Source organism: Cinclus cinclus, chromosome 10 (assembly GCF_963662255.1).
Source record: "Cinclus cinclus chromosome 10, bCinCin1.1, whole genome shotgun sequence".
Taxonomy (NCBI): Eukaryota; Metazoa; Chordata; class Aves; order Passeriformes; family Cinclidae; genus Cinclus; species Cinclus cinclus.
This window is the reverse complement of record NC_085055.1, coordinates 20,092,247-20,114,330: the sequence shown is the minus strand read 5'-3', so window position 1 is coordinate 20,114,330 and position 22,084 is coordinate 20,092,247. Positions and strand designations below refer to the sequence as shown.

The following is a 22,084-nucleotide window of genomic DNA, read 5'->3' as shown; positions in this document are numbered from 1 at the left end:
GGGTTACAGTTCCATCATCATGGGCTATTTCCAAGTTTCCTCCCACCTGAAGTGAGAGGTTTTGCTCTTCCTTTGTCCCCAACAGCTCTCAACCTGCTACCATGACCTTAACAGACTTTTCCAGGATCTGATACAACTCATTAACATGGAAGAAGATTATTTATTTGTTTCTTCCTAGCTTCCTGCTGTGATCACAAGCCATAATAATAGCCCATGGAGGGGGCTGGTGTGGCAGCACTGGGATATCAAAATGTTCCTGATGATCATTTTCAGTGCTAAAACTCTGGCATAGATTTTAAGATGAGAAGCCCTAAATTTACTACAAACATATCTAAGAACACCAGAACATCTTTCACAAAACCAAGAATACCAAACTGAATGCATTTTAAAAACAACTGCACAGTTTTGAGTTGTGTTGTCTGTGTGTGACATCTTCCAGAGACCAGATTTTCTCCTTTACTTTGTGGAAGAAATATGGGCCGTTTCCAACTTTAGGTGGGAAAACTGCAAAAGGTTAACATAAAACCCCAGAAATGGTCAGTAACTGTTTTGGTTTTACACATGTTTGGGAAGCAGCCAGAAGATCTGCGTGGATACTAACACGGGTAACAGCACAGGTGTGTGCAAAGTTACTGTTGGGCTTAATTTGTTTAAAATAATGTAATTGAGATTAACAACTGTGGCGGTCCTGTATTATCTTCATACTCACTTGTCACACAGATTTGGATCTGAGGACTGACTGAGTTTATGTAGAATATCTACGATTCCCATGTCTCGGAGTTTGTCTTGGCGCTCCTGTGAACCTGCAACAATAACAAATCCCATTGTTGGGAGTGGCCCCAGCCCAAGTGTCTGCAGGACAGCAGAGAGGGATAGGAGCAGAAACCAGCTAAAGGAGGGGTCAGGAGCAATGTCTAGCTAGAGCACAGCCATGGAAATGCTCCCTCAGGTCTGCCTGCTTCCCCAGGGAGCTCCAGCTTCTATTGCTATGCTTTGTGTGCACATGTTTCGAGCCAAGAACATCTTGAAGGCAAAAATCTTTATTGTAAGGTATTGTGACTTCAGCTGTTTTCATCAGTGATTTCACAGCATTTGGATGTAGAAAACATTCCCCTGGAGGTGTTTCTGAGCCTGACTTCTGCCCTTTCCTCCTCTCACCATATTCCCCTGAGCAGCACCATCCTTTCAGCCCCCTCCTGGTAACCTCCCACTCTCCCAGGCCATGATTTCTCACCAGATGCCTTATCCATTACTCCCAGTTCCATCCACAAGTACTTCAGCTGGTTTTGGCCCAAGCCACTCAAGCCATCCATGCTGTGGAAAATTTCTTTGCCAGAAATCCCCTTCTAATCCATATATTCCCTCCAGTGAAACTGTTCCTTCCAAAAATGAGTTTCCACAGTCCCTTTAAGATCTGGAAGCTCTTACAAGAATTCTCTTTCACTCCAATTGTTTTGAGACTTCACAGAAATACTATAGGTGAAAACCTCCCACTGTGTCTCTCTAGCTGCTGTTTATTGTCACTGTGTCTTTGTGTCTCCCCCAGAAAGCTCTCTGCATCCTCCTCAGTGTCTCCTGACCACTCCCACATATTCCATACTACACCTATAATGATGTTTCCCATTATACTTTGGGTCCCACTGCACTAAGCACTGCAAATATTGATTACTATACAATGAAAGCTTTTTGATCAGGATAGTAACTTGTCTGTGCATTTAAAAGGAGGGTTTCTTACCTTCCTCTTCATTCCATATGAGATTAGATATACAGAACATGGCAGCAAGCTGTAGTTTAGCATTTGAATGACTCTAAATATAGAAAAATAAAACTCAAGTTTAGAAGAAGAAATTCAGAAATTCACAAGACATATTTTGGCATTCATAATGTAATAAGATAGGAAAGCTGGGACTAATTCTTATCTACAACTCCTCTCAAAGATAGGGCCACAATGTATGTGCACTTGAGTAGTAGTCAATCACTTCCTTCCAAATGTTTGCTGACATCCCAAGATATGCCTTTTCCAAGTTCATGAAATGTTTTCTATGTAGATGATGTTTCTGTAATGTTTTTATGGGAAAGAACCCCTGGATTTTCCTTTCAGTCAGTTCCTCTGTACACCTCTGCCATACAGAACTGCACTTACACCCCACTGCTTATATGGAAATTAAGTGTGTGATAGTGAATAAAAAAAAATAAAATCCTAAACCACTTTCCTCTTTTCATTCCTGCAAAAGACCAACACAAATCCTTTAAGAGAAATTCCCCCTACCATGTAGTACTTGATTTTCTGCAGGATGTCATCATTGGTCATAATCAGTTCTTTTGCTGTTGTGCCATCTGCTATATTGGCAAGGATACACAATGTCTGAAAGAGAGAGAAACTGGGAAGTTATTTGGCCCCAGATCACATCCCATAACAGCTTCCCTGACAGCTCTGAACTCAGGAAAAACAATTCCTTCAATTAGTTTTAATATCTTTAATCTGGAGTTTCCAGCTTGCTCACGTCTAGGGCCAATGCCAAGGAGTTACCAGCTGTGGGGAGCAGCCCTGGCCAAAAACATTAATCACCATTTTAAAATAAAGAGCAGCACTCATTAATTAATTGCAAGGAAGAACATTTTAAGTCTCACATGGAAATCTACAACATATAGGAAATAATATAAAGCAGTCTGTTCTGTAGCAGTGGCTGGAAGGAAAGGAAAAATAACAAACCCCAACCATTTCCACTTCCTTCTTAAGGCCAGGAAAAGGAGAGAGAGGCCTTTCTGCTGATCTGGAAAAGGAGGAATTTGTTTTCAGCAAATCTAATCACAGTTGTCACCTGCAGAGGTAACTCCAGCTACTTCTGCAGCTGGTTATTTCTTGCAAATTGGAGAAGCCATCCCACAGGATGCCCTTGAAGCACCCTGACCCACGTTGGCAGTATCTGCACAGAGCTTTGACTGGCACAGCCCTCTCCCTGGCTCTCAGGGGCACCTGTAAATGCTCCACAAGCTCTTTCCCAAGAGCTCTGGAAGAATTTGCCCATCTTTTCTGGACGTGCTGGGGGGACACAGGAGCATGATCAGCACTTGCATGGTGCTTGTGTCTAAGCTGCACTGCACTGTGTCAGCAGCTGCAGAGACTAATTACTTCAAAGCTGCTAATTACATCCTGATGAGGCCGGCAGTGACAGAGACAAGCACTGTCCTGCTCCAAGCAGGGGTTCTGGTGTGCAGACATATTGTACTGGGTCTTGAAATAAGAGCCAGCAGCACCACAGAGACCAAGGTAATGCTTAGTGGATATAGGCCCCAAACTCCAAACTCAGCCCCAGCCCTTTCCCAGAGTATTTCCCAGGTATATTGAGGTAAGTGTGGCAAGGTAAATAACCGACGGCAATAAAGGCCATTCCTGTCACCACAGCTTTATCAGGAAGACCTATTTAGAAAGACACACGTGGTTAGCTCTCAGCTGTTTCTCAGCTGTTGGTGTCACTAAACTTGCTAGCAAGAGTCTCTGGGGATGTTTTTTGCTTATTTTGCACTTAAATCGCCAAAGGTGGGCTGTTTGCCTTCAGCCTTCTACCCTGAACAGGGATTTAGACCAGCTCTACTCCTACACTCATTTCCCACGCTGTTTGCTATCCATATCTAACCTAAGCCAAAGCAATCCTCTGGCATCTCCCACAGCTCCTTGCTGCCCCCATCCTTCCCCACCACACACCCTATGTGAGGAAGGAACACAGTTCTCCCACTACCTGTCTTGTCTGGCACAGGAGTTATCCAGCCAAATCCTGCCTACCTATCCTCTAATTGCTGCTTTAGCACTCCCACAGCAGCTGTCCCTGTACATTGGTTCCAAGATGCCATTCCTTGCTGGCCATCTCTTCTTTCCCTCTGCCTTTTCTCTTGCAGATTGCTTTTCTTAAGTTTTAATTTGTCAGGCCAGGTCCCTCCCTACTTTTTCCTGGGCTCCACCAGGATGTTCTTTCCCCTGCTAGTGCTTCTCTTCTATTCCTACTGATCCCTGCCTGCTATGCAATGGCACCAGTTTAATTCTTCTGCTCTCACACCCCTCTCCTCTTTGCCAAAACCACATTTGAAAAACCAATCTGAATTCAGTTCAAACAATTTTGTAACAATCCACTAGAAAGCAAAGCATTCTTGTAGGTACTCAAGCTATTCATCTGACAGATCTTAGTAAAATATTAACAGCACATCATAATCCCAAACAAAAATGACATGTTGTGAACAGTAAGCATTATTTGCTCTCTTACATTTTATTCTGCCAAGACAACACAAAACAGAAAAGGTACCTGCTCTTTGACTTCTATATTGTGCTCCCCTTCCAGAATGAGGGTTACTGCTTGCATGATTTGCTTCCCATGAGTGCTCATTATGTGGTCTATGTGCTGCCAAAGCAAGGATGAAATACATTTAGTGTAACTCCCCAGACAAGGAAGGGGCATTCCTGCTTGAATCACTCCAAGTGAGGAGTAGCAATACAGTACACAGAGCACTGCTTCCAGTTAGCTCTCCCAAACCAAGAATTTATGACAGCAGAAACACTTCAGAACATTCTTCTTCATGTGGAGCCTGCTTTTGTCTGAGAGAGCATAGTATGGGCCTTGGTGATGCTTTCCCTGTCACCTGGAGAGGAGACACTGCTGTGCCAGTTGTCAGGCTGAGGACTGAACCCTGCCAACCCAGGCTCTAAATGTGTGAGGCTGCAGTTGGAAACAACCACTTCTCTTCTGATAACTGGGAAAATATCAGAGAGGGGTGAGAAAACTGATGTTTCTTCTCTGTTATTTGCTACTCTTGCAGGGACGCTCTGCCCAGGTCCAACAGCCACATTTCCAAAGCCTCAGAGGGGGCAGAGAAATAAGACAGATGCATTAGTTATTGCCTGGGAACACTGCCCTAAGTTCACAGGATCACAGCTCAAAGGTCACCTGATGACAGACTATGAACACCTACACTAGAATAAAAAAGATTAAACAAGATCTACTGGATTAACTGATACCAAACCTCAGGAGTGGCAGCAAACAGGCACCAGAGATAACCAGCACACAGCACTTTTTAATTCTTTAAAATCTCGGGGATTCTAGTAGGACTTCTTAAAATTGCTAATAAAGGGATTTAATTGGAAAGCTGCTGAATGAGTTAGTCTGGAGTGAAATTTGGGTAGAGGTTGAAAATGACTGGTTATGGCTCTAAAATCTACCACAGGAAGCGGTGAAGCTGGCACATAGTTCCAGACAGAGAACACCTTAAGTGACTGTGAGAACTGTCAGGGTGAATTCAATGAATTACAGGCTATTAAGAATCTTTTCACGTTAAGAGAAAGCTCATTTTCTATGAAGGTTACTCAATGAGTGAAAATATCAGAAGATTTTTTTACAGTGACCTTTTTCTGGTAGAAACACAATATGTGATAAATGCATAGGAGAGGCTTCATGGGTTTTTTCCCCTCAAAAACGTTGGCTTGCCAAATGTTTGCTGCATGTTTTCCCTCTGACCTTCAGAGGGAATTACCCCTTTCTTTTCCTCCATGAATATCTCTTTCTCCCTGTCAAAAACAACTCCTGGGTTTACATTTTCCAACCATTTTATTTCAGGGTGCAAAAATGAATGTCTGCATTTTGTAAGTGCACGGTCCCACACCAAATTCACAAAGCCAGTATTATCTATGTAGATGGATAAGAACAGAAGTATTTCAAGTGCCAAGGAAGAAAGACAGGTATCTTTAAGATCTGGATCATCCCATACACTGACCCAATGGTGCAACCCTCAGTGTTGTTCTGGACAAGTTTCACAGAGATACTGCTATGAAAATAATGTTGCTGAAAGCTAAATGCAAAGGAATTGAACATTAAATGAAAATGTCTAGCTCTGATAATAATTACAATGTTTCCATGGATACAAAGGATTAATTCAAATACTTTCTCACACTGATTTGCACATTTGCTTACAGATATTTCACTAAATCCAAGTGATGTTAAAACAGGAAAATGTCTTGCACAGAAGCACTGGATTGGCTGCTTGTTTGACCAGCTTTCAGAAGGTCTGTTTGCAGCTCTACTTACTGGGCGAGTGGAGAGAAGATTCCTGAGCAGTCCCAAAGTTTTCATCAGAACATTTACATCGGAATCAGAAAGCAACTGAAACAACTGCTCTGTGCTCAGACCTCGCAGGATGTCTGACTTGATCTTCTGTTCTGCTTGAAATGCCATATTCTGAAACAGACACACTTTTTCATTAATTTTTTTTACCTGAAAACCTGCATTTTCACTCTTTTAGTAGACTATTCCCTACAAGAATATATCATTCCTAAATTAATCTTACAAAAAGGCTGTAAGAAACACAGTGTATTCAATTTCCACACTGTCTTACAGCTGACCTGGTTATTTGCGGCTATAGCTTTTATTTGCCCCCTGGCATGCAACTGACACTATTTAACTGCTTCCCTGAATGATCTTGACAACAAAATTAGTACCAGAACTGAAGAATTTATTTTACTTTATGGATTAATGGATGAAGTGTTCCCAAGCTGCTGATGCTTTTCTTCTGCAATTTGGTGGAACAAGCCAGATTTTAATTATGTAGTTTTTAATAACAACTGACAAGTTCTACAAGATATGTTCACAAACTTTTTAAGGAACACAGTCACAAGTGGTATTTCACTGGGGTCTCCAACTCACCATTAAAGCCCAAATGCCGTTCACTCGCAAAGCAAGATTTTCACTCTGGGTTAAACTACATAGAAGTTCTATGGCTCCTGATTCTAAAATAGGCTGAAAGGAGGGAAAAACAGATTTTTACAACACTACTTAAACTAACTGCATATATGAAAATAGCAAAAATCTACTCTTTATATCTTTTTCTTGAGCTTACAACATGTCCAGTGCACTCACATGAACTAGCCATGCCACACCCCATATCCATAACCATTTAAAAGTAGGTTTTATGAAAAAAATCAGAAAGCAGCTGCTTTCTCCTATGCCTGTGTTTGTGGAGACATGGATGCCCACACATTTATATGTGTATATACATCATCACACACTGCTGTGATATTACACACCCCACAAGCAATTGGGCTTTCCTAGCAACTTTCATCTTGGGACTGCTCTCCAAAAACCATCTTCCATGAGCAACCACATCATTTTGGGTAATTAGAGGGATATATGTCACTGCTTAGAAAGGTTTAGGACAATGAAAGCTACTTGACACCTTGCTTGACATTAAATGTGTGTCCAGTAATCAGACCAAATGAAAAGTTCAGCATAATACAGAAAACTGTAAACTTCTTCATTGAACTACAAAACCTTGTAATATGATCTTTAAATGACAGGAAAAATATCAATACATGCCCTTTTCTTTCAAACTGATTAATGTAATGGAAGTGAAGCTCAGAACAACTGCTTTCCTCCTGATCTGAATTCACTGGTTCATCCAATGAAAACAAGAATTGCGTGGAAGAGGCTGGATGCTGCAGGAGCAGGCTCCTGTCTGAGCAGCAGCAGGAGCAGTTTGTGCCCAGCTCACCTGGTCCCAGGTGCTCTGTACTGCAAGAACCTGCCAGGGATTTCACCACAGCCCCAGGGGCTGCTCTACACCCACAGCACTGGGAGACATTCCCAAATTTGAATGACTCAGCTCTTCACAGGGTACAACACACCCACTTCAGCTTTGCTCATTTACTGAAGTGACTGCTGGATTTTCAAAATATTATGTAGAAGAAAAGAGTGATATGTAAAAAGGATCAGATGCCTTATAGAGGCTTTCAAATCTAGTACTTCTAAATATTCCTACCCCTTACAAAAATAAATATTTTCTTTTGGCAATTATGTTTTTCACATGAACCACGTATCCTGACAGAAAATCCAGTATTTCACTCCAATTTGAAGCGGAAACATTTAAAAACAAGCAAACAAAAACACAAACAAACAAAAACAAAACCCAGCAAAAACAAAAATAAAAATAAGTAAATACAACGAACAAAATCCCCACGAAAAACCCAAAACAAACAAAAACAACAACAAAACAAACAGGAAAAAAAACCACAAAAACCCCATAAACACTTGACCTGCAGTCTGTTAAAAAAAACCCATGGCTGGCCCCATGGCTACTGAACTGTGCTTGGCATTATTTCAGTTAATTTTCTGTCTCACAGATATGATTACAACCACCAAAACCAACTGATAATTTGGTAATCCAAAGTGCCCTGCAGGATCCCACATATAGCACAATCTTGCAATTATTTTCTGTAATTAAAAAGTATTTTAGACTTGGGGAATTGTTGCACTTTGTTGATCTGTGTGTATGATCTGTATGAAATACAGACTCTGCAGAACCAGATATCGTGTACTGTTCATCTGAGAACAATAAAAAAAAACAAGACTCAGCTATGCCAGCATTTTCAGTGTTAGAGTAGCAGTAATTCTCTAAGACAATGGATCACATTGCAAATTATCAGTGTGGTTTCTTCTTGTTTATGACCTTTTTAGATGACAGTGTTTTACAAGCAAAAAGAAAATGACAAAACTTCATGTCTACTTCCTTTCTTTAGAGACCAGATTAACTGTCACAGCACTGTAAGCAGATGATTTTTTTTGTTTGCAAGCTATTAGTGGCACAGGCTCTGCAACATTACAGCTCCTTAACATGTCACAGGCATTGGGTGCAAATTAACACACCTTTATGCTAACTGAACCATTGTGGAATCTCGCTTCAGTCCATCCCCTCTCCCTGCTGCTGGCTAAGTACTCACCTCCTTGCTTGGAGAGAATTCCAGAAGAAGATTGCATAGTGTGGAAGAAGCTACTACAAGAATTTCATTTGGAGCATTCTGTAAAACCTGCAGTCACAGAGGGGAGAGAGGAATTCTGTTGGTAGGATAATGAAGAGATCACTAAAATGGAATACCTGGAACTATGCTGTAGCTAGATATTCCAGACTTCAGGAGGTGCTTTGATGCTAGCAGAGCAGACCCAGACAATGACACACAACACAGGACAAGCTGGAGCAATGCATTATTCCACAGAAGTCAGATGTGAGAGCTTTCAGTCCAATTTAGTAGAAATGAGTGGGGACAAGCCCTACTCTGCCAAGGACACATACAGAGGAAGCTCCAAAAGGAGCCTCTTCAAGCCCTCTGTACTTCTGCTGAGCACAACATAGCAAATTTCCTAAGGAGCATAATCTTAGAGGAGCACAGCCTGAGAAAAGTTATAGTCCCTTATCTCTGCCTGGATCTCCAGCAGCACCAAAACACCAATTCCTAAACCAAACGTGCTCCTCCCTTGTTCCCGGCCAACACCACCTTCTGTGCTCCAGCCACTTCACTTCTGAACAGTCCAGTCAAGCTCACTTCAGGAGATTCCTATGAGTGTCAATACTGCCCAAGCCTTCAGGCATGCCAGCAGACTTGGTCTGTTCTGCATTTTCAAGGTCTAAAAGATGTTGAAACTGAGAAACTGGTTTATTTATCTGCATTTATGACACTGACATTACAGGATAAAAGATGACATAACTTACACTTGAATCTCATTTAATCTTGTGGAAAATTGCACTATATGATAATGTGTCTTTTTAAAGGTCTTTCTGAGCTCTTTGGTTTCACCTATAGAATCTGCAATGAGATGTAAGAGGTAGAGAATTACAGGCGAAAATGCAAATCTAAATTCTCTTGAACCTTCTCTTGCAAGGTTGACAGACCAAGTCTGAACTGTGCCATCTAGTCTGAGTCTGAGATTCATGAACATGTAGTGCTTGTCAGTGTCCTGTGTGCACATGGAGGATAATTTAGCTTCATACACTGATGACCAAAAAAAACCCCAAAAAACAATAATGAGAAAAGGAAACAAAACATCAACCAAAACCCAAGCACGAATAACACACCTGTTGCTGTTAGCTTTTGTTGATTTATAACTCTCTTAGGAGAAGGCCACGGGATTTTGATTTCTAGGTAAATTGTATTATGATTCTACAGCAAGGCATGCCAGCTGAACAGACACCCTATGCTCCTTGAATGGACCACAACACTCCAGGCACTGAGACCTGCCTGTTCCTCACTTACCTTCATTAAAGGCTTCCATACAGCATGATCCTGAAAACTTGTCCTGAGCTGCTGGACAGAACGGGACAAACTGTGCAAACATCTGGAATGGAAGAGAAGCCTTCCCTGTGAGACATGCACACAGCTGTACACACCCTGCTGCTCCACAAGGATTACTGGGCTGGGAGGCAGGCCAGGAGAAGCCTGGGACAAGCCAAGAGAAAACCCTGCACCAGCCCAGGATAACTGCCCCTCTCCCCCAGGAGGGTTGCCAAGAGCAGAACTGAATTCAGAGTATCTCTCAGACAGGGAGCAGCTCTCCCAGGTGCAGCACAGACTGTGACAGGGGACAAGGACAGGCTCACCTGACTGCAGCCAAGCGCACCTTGATGCTGGACTCGGACAGGCCGTTAACGATACGGTCCATCATGTTCTCAGTCTCAATGATCTGGGCCAAAGAACTCAGGTCAGTGCACAGCTCAACAGCAACCATGGCTTGCTGGGGTTTTGGCTACAGCACTTGGAATGTTACATATAAAAACTGCAGCTAAAACCAGCACGCCACACTCTCTTGCCAGATCAAGTGGAAATTTTTGTGTATCTACAGACAATTCAGAAATTAAAAAATCCACATTCTATGTTCCATTACGGCCTTTAATCAACAAGGAACAAGAAGGTGATTTTTATATATACATGTCTATCCATCTACATACATACAATATACATATATATATATAGACATTTACATGAATTACCCTTAATGTCAAAGCAAAAGAGAGCATGTGTGAGTGCACACACCATATACAAGCTACAGATCAGAGACAGGCTGTAGAGCTGTGTGCTCTATCCAGTCCCTCATCTGCCATATTTAGACAAGGCCAGCACAAGCACTTAAGACCAGTATAAAAAGGAGTTAATAACCTTATGAATTATGGGTTTTGCATAATAAATCAACTTCGGCATGTACACTTGTACATGTACACATGTGCTCACTGCTTATTAAAAGCTGTGTAAAAATAGGATCCTCGTTATTAACTAAAACAACAAAAGAGGAGTTTATGGGGTTGAATTCTGGAGATCCCGAGTGATTCCCCACTGATAAATTCTCCTGATGTTATCTTTTCACTCTGTGTTTTCCTGCCCCCTTCCTTCTGCTTTTCCCCTTTAACCAGCAAATAAACTCAGAAAACATTCCTGTCTTCTGCACTTGCTACATGACACTGGAAATCCATGATTAATTTTAAAAAAAAGCTTTTTTTAATCATTCATTTATTAAGTTCCCTTCACTTTCCACACATTAATTTTTAACTACCTGAGGGCTCCAAGCAACCAACCTCTTTGCTGTAATGTTTGAATCACCAACTAACTGCTTTGTTATGACAGTGCAAGGCCCCTTGGTCACTTGAGAATCAGGAAACAAATTCTGACCTTGTTTCCCAGTATGAGCAGACCTTCCAGAGTTTATTTTTTTCAAACATTTATGTAATAGAATAATGAGAACAGAGGTGTATTATCTCTCTCAGAACACAAGTTTCAGAAATTTCTCATATGCCACAACAATATTCCTTATGAGTAGCAAGTACCAAAAATGTTGAAAGACGAATCTTGTTCATCACTATGAAGATGCTTACATAACTAAACTTTACTTGTGTTATACTCTCATAGCAAGACGTTAATTTTTGTTCCAATTCCACACAATCTGAAAATTTATATTAATGGAGGAAAGAGGTCTCATTTCGACCTACTTATATCATAATGGGGAAAAGCACTGGGAGGGTGGGAATTGCTGCCTCCCAGCTGCCCCTCTGGCTGAGCACTCCCCTGAGCCTCCCCAGCTCACCTTTTTGCGGATGTCCTCGTCGTTAGCCCCCAGGGACGCGTAGAGCTTGAAGGCGGCCTGGCGCAGCTCGTGGGCGTGCTTCAGGTCATGGTCCAGCTGGGAAATATAGCACAGGCACCAGGCTCAGCCACCAAAGCAGCTGCACTGTGATAATCTGGATTCTTCTAAACTGCTGCTTACCCACTCTCTTTGTCTGCCACCCCAGGGGCAGCCAGAAGTACAAAGTGCTGCTCCCTGAGCTCATGTCCACATTTACCAGCTAAATGCAATAACCAGAGTTAATGATCTGGTTCATTACTCCGCTGAGTTACAGAGAAGACAACTTTATCTTCAATTTGAGGCGAAAACAAGGTTAGGACTCTATCAAGACAACATATCTCCTAACAAAAACTAGCCAGGAGAGAAAAAACTGGGAGAATCAAGGCAAGTTTTATCAAGACAACTGAAGCAAAAGCAGGAGCTCAAGTTGGTCTCTAAGTCTCAGGCTATGCTAAGGAGGCTGAGGTTGGAGATCAGGGAAAGGTTCTTCCCCCAGAGGGTGCTGGGCACTGAACAGGCTCCCCAGGTAATGGGCACAGCCCCAAGGCTACCAGGGCTCCAGGAGTGTTTGGATAATGCTCCTAGTGATGCACAGGGTGGGACTGTTAGGGTGTCCGTGCAGGGCCAGGAGCTGGACTAGGTGACCCTTGGGATCCCATCCAGCTCAGGATATTCTGTGATTTTATGACAATTGATGGGAGCACTAAAGGCATCATAAAATGGGTTTGAGGTTGACCCTGCTAGGAACAGTAAATTCAGGCTCTCAGATCTCCTCTTCACTGAAAATAATTCTGTGACTCTGACTGCCCTTAAAACTCTGTACCAAAGTGTTCTACAAAATAATGCAATCTTCAAAGTCTACACAAAATGCCAGGAAAATGACAGTATAAGGTGGCAAAGTGCTGAAATAAAAGAAATGTCAAAAATTAAGCTCTGAGTAATTCTCTCCAGTGCAGCTACATTGAAGCAGAAGTATTATGTAATTTGTTTGTCAGATTCCTCACTCAGTCCTCATGTTGTTTTACCCTACAGGGTGCAATTCCAAGCACTCTGTCCAAAGTCAGCACCCTGGATTCCCAGATGGCTGCTTCTACAGACTTACTGCACACTCAGAGCACTGTCATAATATTTAGAATTGCCCCACTCACTTTTGGAACCTGATGATATTTTTGATTCTACAGCCAACATCCATTACTCCTCAATAAGCTGCTAAACTTCTTTTTTGCTCTGTTTTTTATACTGTAACTAATTTTTTTTGTATTTCATTTGCATTTTTACAGAGAATCCAAGAGGCTCTCTAGGCATAATTAACCCCATTCTGCAAGGCTCAGGGAGATGAACCTGTCTCTTGGGCTACTTTCCAAGAAAAAGCAAAGCTCTGTACTTTTTTGGGTACTTTCTAATAATCAGACTCAGTAAGACTCCAAGGTACATCTGGTCTCTGTTTATCCAAAGTCTTGCAAGTGCAGATAACTCATAAATACGAAACAGCGCATGACATCCACGTTTTAGTGCTTTAACACAAGAGAACCATTTCTGAACTTCAGATTTTCTACAAACCTGACCTAAGAATTAAAAATAAATCTCCTTTACATGGACTATTATCTCTTATGAAGCTGAAATTTACTGGTTCCTGAAGGCAAGATGATTAAACTTAAGAGAATGGGAAGAACAGATATACACACTTTTGTGTAGTTAATGAAATCTCCAAAAAGCAGTGACTCCTACTTGGAGAGTATGAACATCAAGAATTGAGTCCTGCTGGACCTCCGATCACCTTTCAACTGAGGATCTCAGGCACTAAGTTTAAACAGAATTGAAAAACCCCATCCTGAGCTCATTTATTTTTGGTTTTGCCCACGTCTGCAGGGCTCAGAGGCGGGTCAGGGAACGCACCCTCTTGATGTCAGCGATGGCACTGACAGAGCTGGGGTACTTGAAGTAGTCTGCGAGCATGACGATGAGGTGGTCGGTGATGCTGGCCATCCTCTGCAGCTCCACGTCCGTCTCGATCAGGTAGGCCAGAGTCTCTGCCCCCTCCACCCTCTCCTCCAGCAGCCTGTCCTTAACTGCACATCCGAACCAAGCATGGCAGAGTCTGCAGAGATTTAAAAAAAAGGAGTTTCTAGTGCAGCTACATTGATAAAGAGACTCCAAAGAAATGAAACAACTGCCTTACAGCAATGCTCTGCATTGTTCTTTAGATAAGAGCTTTTACATACACATTTCAGTGGGTTCAAAGACTGCACACACAGAGGAATTGTTAAGGCATTGCTAAGTGTACAATCAGCTACTTTCAAACAACTTCTCACAAAGTCAAAATGATACAATGTTTAGAAGTGACCATGGACAAAGTTTGAAAAAATTTTAAAGAAAAAAAAATCCCCTCAAAAGCTGATATTTGCACAGGCTTGTTCTTACTCCAAACCAGAACCAAAAGTACCCAAGATGCCCTCAAGAAGTACTTGACCCCTCCTGCCCTTCTGCGATCCAGGATTAACTGAGGACAATGCAGTCAGAGATAATCTCAGGGTTCCTTTCCCACACACTGCCAGGAGCAGAGGGCAAGGGTGGAATACTACTCAGCAGCATATTTGATCCACCAGAAAAGAAGCTAACCTGGGATCCAGGTCCATTCTGCCTTCCCTACCTTGGTTACACCCACACCACAACAATTTTCTTACACATTCTCTACTGAAACATAAACACTAATCAAGTCTTTCTTTACCTGAAGTTCAATGAAAAGCACATAACTCTGGAAAGGCAAATTCTCCAAGGGCTGGGACTTTACTCTCTCAAGCTTTCCCAAATATGAAAATGGACAAGGAATAACACCAAGGTTTGTGCAACTCCACAAAGTTCAACAGAATAACTCTAGCAAATGTTGCTCAGAGTTATATTTTGGGGACCTGAAATAACATCTACCCACTGATTGCTCAAATGATTAAATAGATAAATATCTTACCTCCATTGCATTGTAGGAAGTAGGATTTGACTACATATTTTACAAAGTCTAGATGCCACCTCAAAGATTACCATGGAGGTTGTGAATCTTGCAGCTAACCCAATGAGCCAAAGCACCCCTTTCTGCATATCTGGCCTTGAGCAGGCAGGGAAGATTGTACATAGGCTCTCACAGAATTACATTCATGTGGGGTGACTAAGAAAAGAAGTGGAATTCCATGTCTAAATCACAATGTACTTCTTAAATTCTTTCCAAGGTCAAATGGCCTGAATTGAACTATTTCTTGGAATTCAAGGGCTGGGCATTGTTAAGTCACTGGCTGCATGAACCCAAGAAACACAGATCTCATGTTTTTTTACACTAAGCAATTCCATCTGCTTAAAATTAAACAAGAAGCAAGAATTCTGAAAGACACATTTTAATTGCTCCATTGGACCTACCTGTCAGTACAGTGCAATTAACACATAGGAGTAGGGGGCTGTGTAGGGGTATAAGATGAAAAGTGACAATGCACACCTGGCCAGCAGATAAAATCAGCAAATGGACTGTAGAGATGGAATATCTAATTTCCATGGAATGCATGGGATGTATCTGGGTTATCTGGACAGTTTCCTTATTAGGATTCCAGACAAATAATTTCCCTTCCCATCAAATCCTTTATTTATCAGCTTCCTCTGCCCTTCTCAAGGGATTTTATTTTTCCCCATGTTGCAGGTCAACCCACTACTCAAACTGAGCAATGAAAGTGAATTAAATTCATTTTGGAAATACACATCCCTGACTGGTCCCCAAATACAGAATGTTTGATAGCAAAGGGTCAATAATCCTGAATGCTAAAGGGGCCATCACTTTAGTTCAGCAGAGGTCAAAGGATTTGTGGCTGGATTAACCACAGTTACCCTGCAAGTATGAGCTCCTGGAAGAGGAATCATTGGGTTTGAACAAGGCAAAGGTTCTGTGCCTTCCTTCTTCCCCACACTCTTGTCTACTCTCCAGAATTACAACACATTTAATTCCACAACCTCAAACACGGATTTGTGCTGAAGCAGCTTCCATGAGGAAAAAAATGCTGCTATTGCTGTGGGCAGACCCAAGCAAATTCCTTTGCAATGGTTTGAAAGCATGATGGTTTTCCACAGGGCCCACGTGACAGAGCACATCCAGCTCCAAAGGGCAGTGTCCAGCTCCAAACAATGACCTGCCACTGCCAGCAGGCCCTGCTCCCTGTCCCACAGCAGAACAGTTCTGGAAACACACACATCCTGACCAGGATGCAGTACAACACAGGATTTATGAAGGGGAACCATTTCCAAAAATGAAAGAGGTTTGTAGGAGACATGGGTTGGGAGAATGGAATTGTTGCCCCCAGATTGCAGGTGTTGTAAGGAGAAAGGAGAGCAGAGAATTGGAGTGTCAATTTGGAACAAAGCTAAGGAGGAGGATGAGGGAGAAGGATGCAGCTTGGCTTCCTCAGCTGCGCAGTACCAGGTGCCTGTGCAGAACAGATGCCAATTTGCACACTGGAATGAACTGTACATTACACTTTCTTGTACAGAAAGACAGGAGGGGCAGGCCTTTGTCTCAGCCACCATGTAGATTTTTTATCTATCATTACTTGGAAACAAAGGGAAGCCAGGGAACTATTTTTTAATTAAAAAAAAAAAAAAGTCAGGAGAACTTGGTGCTGTGCAATCTTTAGTGTAACAGATTTTGTGCTACCTTTTGTATGAGAAAATAAAACCAGGGTAGACCTACATGAGACAATCTTTTGAACAGAGAACTGTTTAAGGAGCTGCTGTGGCTAGAACAAGAAGAATTATTCTATATTTACAAGGTAGTTGAAGCAGGACAGAGCTCACCTTCAGAACGATGCAGGGATCGTCCGTCCGTATTGCTCCGGCTCTGCACATGGAAGTAAGGCTGCAACAACACAAGACACAGTCACCTACCATGGCTTTGATGCACTTCAGCTGTGCAGAACACCTGTCCTAATGAAACATCATCCCCTGTGTTTGATTTAAATACATCAGAGCTCACTAGGCTCGGGCACACAAACTCCTGCAGGTGCACTTTCGTGCACGTTTGCAATGCAGGACCCCTTGCTGGAGCACTGATCAATACACACAGCAGCCACAAAGGGTCACAGCAGCATCCTGACTGAGCCTCAAACCCAAAAGGAGCAATCTGCACTAACATAAAGGTGCAGCACACCCAGACATTCCTCTAACTGCCTTCCCCGGAAGTGTGCAGCCACCAGGAAAGAACCAGCACAGGAACACAGCCTGACAGCTCAGGCACAGACACCCAGGCCCTGCCCCAGCCCAGGAGAGGGGAAATTACTGTGCTGCCTGTCCACAGGCAGGCTTTCACACTCTGCAGGAACCAGTACACCCTCACTAACAATGAACCCAGCCAAAGCTCTGACACTGCACCAAGTCAGCATTTGTTCCTTAGTAGACAGCAGCTCACAATGGATATGACAACCACAAGGTCCCACCAGCACACAGCATCAGACAAATTCCAAATTCTTTGCTAATGTACTTCTAAAGTGCCCCAAACTACCAGAAATGCAAAATAGTTCACCCACCAAAAAAAGTGTTTTACTTTGAAGTGGTTTTGTTTTTACCTGCTCTGCCAGAAGGCAGTGAAATGGAGCTGGAGGGGAACTGCTGTGTACCAGTATCTCTTGTTTTAGCTTCTGAACTAACCATTGGAACTGGCTTTTATCATGCCACAGTGGAGGTTAAAAAATATAACTGTATTTCAACAAAGGTAAATTAAAACTAACACGTTTGGACCCTCAGTTGGGCAGGCTAGAGTTGTACACAGGATCAATCAGAAGTGCTCAGCTGAGGAGCAACAATATGCTCATATAACCATGGTGTGCTTCACCACATCCCTGAGCACCTTCCAAGGGCCCAGAGCAAGTCCTTTCACCTCTTCGAGGCAACAACACTGATCCTCCTTCTGAATACAGCCACAGCTAAAAATCCAACAATCAGACCTATCTTAAAATATTATTTCTCAGAGAGTAAGAGATAAGACTTGAATCTTAGCACAGAGATCACCTGCTAAACTTTTACTGCCCAAGCCTCCAGCTGACAACAACAAACTCATTTTCACACGTTCAAATCAGGAGGAAAGCACCCATCCTGCAGCTGCCATTTAGTCCAGTGAGACCCTATTTGCCAGGCAAAGCAGCTCTATTTCAGTAATGAAAGAAAGTAATTTGTTACTTCAGGTAACATAGGCTTGGCTTAGCTGGAAGCAATGCTGGTGATTTTAACAGGAAAGGTAACTGCTCCACTTGCAGCTGCAGAGCACTCTCCCAAGGGGCATCCTGCTCTTCCCTCTGTCCCAACACTGCTGCTCAAGGGAAGGATCTTTGCTCCATTTCAATCAAGAGGATTGAAATTTTTATTTACTTAAGTCTTCCAAGTCTACTTCAATTGTTGAGGGAAAATAAAGGGAACTTCTTAAAGTAGTTTTGTATGTCAGTCTGGATTCAAATAGAAATTTTAGAGAAGGTTCAAATGGAAAAAACTCTTCTAGACCTGTATTCCAAAGAGTCTAATGACAAATCAGATTAACTGACTGAAGCTGACAAGGTAGGAGTGAAATCTCATTTACAAGCATTTAAAAAAAAAGATGATCTGTGACAATTTCACCTACCACTCTCATTTGGAAAAAGGAAGAGAGGGTCTGACTTGGAGGCAATCAGGTCCAGGGGATGAACCTATAGAAGAAAAACTTACAGAAGAAAAACCTGGAGTTTGCAAACTCCAGGACTGCTGTAAAACTGAGATCCCTAAAAAAGATGAGTCCTGTGAACTAATTAGAAACCCAATCTGAAATTCAAGATACTGGTTTGTTTGCCACTTCCCTGCAATTTTCTTTTGCTGCTTTTCACCAAATCACTTTCTTTCATGCTTTCAAAGAAAATTGAGCCGAAGTACTGCAAAGCAACAGCAAAAGATGAGTTGTGTACCCAGTTCCTACAACCAGCCAAGAACACCAGAACACAATTCCCACCAGAGCTGGGACTGTCCATCTCAGAACAATTACTTTAACTCCAGCCTGCCTTTATGACTTGTCAACTGCTTGATATCTCAAGGTTAGTAAAGCAAAATTACTCTTAAGGTATGTCATTCTCTGTGTATTTTCTGACTTCTCAGAGAAACACATAAATCAATCAGAACTGAGACTGCTACAGAGCAATTAATTTAACTTGCCTTCTTCACTAAGAATTACCTACCAAAACCAGGAAAACCAGACTGGGCCAAATTGGGCCAACTGGGGCTGAAAGGGAGGGTGGGAGGTCCCAAGACATACCTCCTACATGGAGTGGGATTACTCAAGAAGCCCCCTCATACACATGGACATCACTGAAACTGCTTTCATCAATGATTTAGGGCATTACAACCTGGCAACATGAGCAGAGAGTCACAGATCCTACCTACCCCACCTGTTCTTCATCCAGAATCAAGAGACTAGTACTGACACAAGTGGCTGTGAAATTAGTGAACACAGAGAACTCACCGCTCCTTGTCAAAAAAAGCCATCAAAAACTAAAAGAATAATCAAAGAGCGCATCAGCAACCAAACTCCTGAGTTAAAGTTCATTTTAGTAGTTTATAGCAATGGGTGATTTTAGCTCTTTAACCCCCAGAGTGATTTATTTCATTGGTATCAACACAAGAAAAGGAAAATGGTCCTAAAGGGTGTCAATCCAGCTTAAGGAGTGAGCATAACCAGAGTGCTGCTGTTATGGAACTGGGTCACATCTTGTAGGAAGTCATTATGAATATGAATACACAAATGTGCCCACACCAGCAGGGAAAGCTGAAGTACAAAATTAATTAGTAACATTAATTCTGCTGTATGAGCACATGAAGCCTGAAGAATAATCTGTTTTATTTGAAACAGTTAGGTAGAGGGACCAACTCTGCTCTCCCATCATCTTGGTGCACCATCTCCAGCACAGCGGAGTCACCATGGATCAACAGTTCAGGACTGTTCTCTGCCTGTTCAAAGCAAAACTTATAAAATCCCAGATACATGTGAAAACCCATATGGCTGAACACATTCCTCACAAAACTGCTGCCCAGCAAAACTTTTCCCTGTTTATGTACAGCAAAGAGTCAAAGTCACATTATATAAAATGGGGTGAGAGCTACTTGTTCAAGGATTTAGCTAATGCAAACAGTATCTCTAATTATTCCTAAGATTTTACATCCCATGTTACTTTGGAAGAAGGGAGAAGTTGAACAGTAAGAATTAAACTCCCTGCTATTTCCCCAGTTTCTGAAGACAATTACCATTTGGCTGACGTGAGCTGCATTTCAATGGGCTTGTCCCTTTGTAACATCTTCACAAAAATCTGTGGTAACAATTCTCCATCAACAGACACTGCAAAGAGAGAGAGTTCCAAGTCGTTCTCACTCAGCCAGGCAAAAAGTGAGTGTCAAACCAGCAGCAGCAGCACTGCACTCACCATTGACCAGAGTCATGGATACCTGGGGGTTTTCAAAGGCTAGAACTGAGAAGCATTTCAATGCCTGCATTCGGACCTGTGTAAAAACATAATAATATGAAATACAAACACTGACTTCAAAGCAAAACTGGGCTATACTGCTGGAGAGGCTTGTAGGAAACAATGCTGTATAATCAACAAGAAATGGAGATGAAGATTAAAAGGCAGCTGGAAACATCTAACTCACACCCTGACTTTTGTCATCTCCCTGTTGGAACTACCCTTCTGTAGGGTATGTTGTAAACTCTGAAGAAAACCAGCAAGGTTAAAACTTGGGAATTAAACAGGAAATACTGGTCTTATCTGTAATGCCTCACAAATGTGCAAGAAACAACAGAAGAATAGAGCATATAACAATAGTACTTTTACTTCTCAGGGTTCATAAGTACTTTAGAGAATCAGAAATATGTACCCTTGAGATTTTTATTTATGAATCCTTTAAAAGTGGGTTTAATAAAATGCCTAAAGAGAATGATCCAGCCTCTTGGAAGTGATTCCAAACTGATCTTAAAACAAATATACACCATAAGTTTTACTGCCATTGCATAGCTTTAGGTTCCACCTGGATGAAAAGGATGGACACATTTCTACATCCTGGCTCCTCCTTCTTCAGTCTCCAAAGTTCTGATTTAATCCATGTTTCATGGGTGCCTACTTTCTGAAATCTTTGTAACTTCTTTTTTGACACAGGGAAGATCAACCATTATCACCTTCCCAGATCACAGAACTCATGTTAGTTCAGATATTAATCCTTGACTTGCCCTTCTACAGCTGCACATATTTAAACTGTGTTCTTGTCTTTGCACGTGGAAGGACTGTGAAGGAGCTGACCCTCCTGGCCACCACGTTACAGGCAGATGTGATGCTTGTCTTCTGAGGTGGTGCTTTCACATAGTACAGGATGGACTTCCAACACATAACAAAGAAGGGAGCTGAGACTCAGGATTTCAGGGAGCACAACATACAGGCAGCTGGTGGCTTCCACACGTTGCACAACAATCTATTTTTACAGGTATGACTTCCTTTTTAGGATAGACCACATTTGCTTCTCTTCAACTTAACGTCTCATTCTCATTTATTGTTCAACAAATTAGACCACTTGGGCTGCCAAGTGCCTGTTCCTCTTTGGAGCAATGCTAGGCAGTCCTGTTTTCATTATTGCTGCTTTAACTTTACAGTACAATAGCTCTGGTTTTGATAGAATATGACAAGTAAAAGCAACTGTTATTCTAGAAATATACATCCTACCTGTTTACAGCTTTGGTTCACAGGCACAGACATGGGTTTTGTAATCTCCATTTTAATTCCTTTCATAAACACATGTTAAACATAGAGCAGTTGTAATGTCTTACTTTGTTGGAGGTGGAGACCAACAGATGTGCGATGTTCTGAACAGCTCCATAGTTAAATAAGATTGTCTGGTGATCTGGACCCTTCAAAGGAAACATAACACAGGGTTTTTAAAACAACATGTAAGAGGTTTCCACTATCTGCAATTCACTGTAAAATATTTAAGATACATTTCCTAACATTTACTTTGTAATCAGCTGGCATAACAATTCTTTTTTTTTTTTTACCATAAACAACTTCAACTCATATTATTATAGCATTTGTCCTTTTCTGGTAATGGTTTCCACTCTCTGCTTCAATAGACAATGACATTAG

General features: G+C 41.9%; 1 protein-coding gene across 1 annotated transcript in view; it reads right to left on the bottom strand.

Annotated features, from left to right (window-relative positions):
• Positions 1-22,084, bottom strand: part of ARMC8 (armadillo repeat containing 8) — a 59,947-nt gene that overhangs the window by 1,201 nt on the left and 36,662 nt on the right. The window contains 16 exon segments of the mRNA XM_062499052.1: positions 710-803; positions 1,736-1,808; positions 2,270-2,365; positions 4,299-4,394; positions 6,072-6,221; positions 6,687-6,779; positions 8,756-8,842; positions 10,064-10,145; positions 10,408-10,490; positions 11,883-11,978; positions 13,818-13,988; positions 13,990-14,019; positions 16,746-16,806; positions 20,205-20,295; positions 20,381-20,456; positions 21,772-21,852. Coding sequence (XP_062355036.1) covers positions 710-803; positions 1,736-1,808; positions 2,270-2,365; positions 4,299-4,394; positions 6,072-6,221; positions 6,687-6,779; positions 8,756-8,842; positions 10,064-10,145; positions 10,408-10,490; positions 11,883-11,978; positions 13,818-13,988; positions 13,990-14,019; positions 16,746-16,806; positions 20,205-20,295; positions 20,381-20,456; positions 21,772-21,852 — 1,460 coding nt within the window.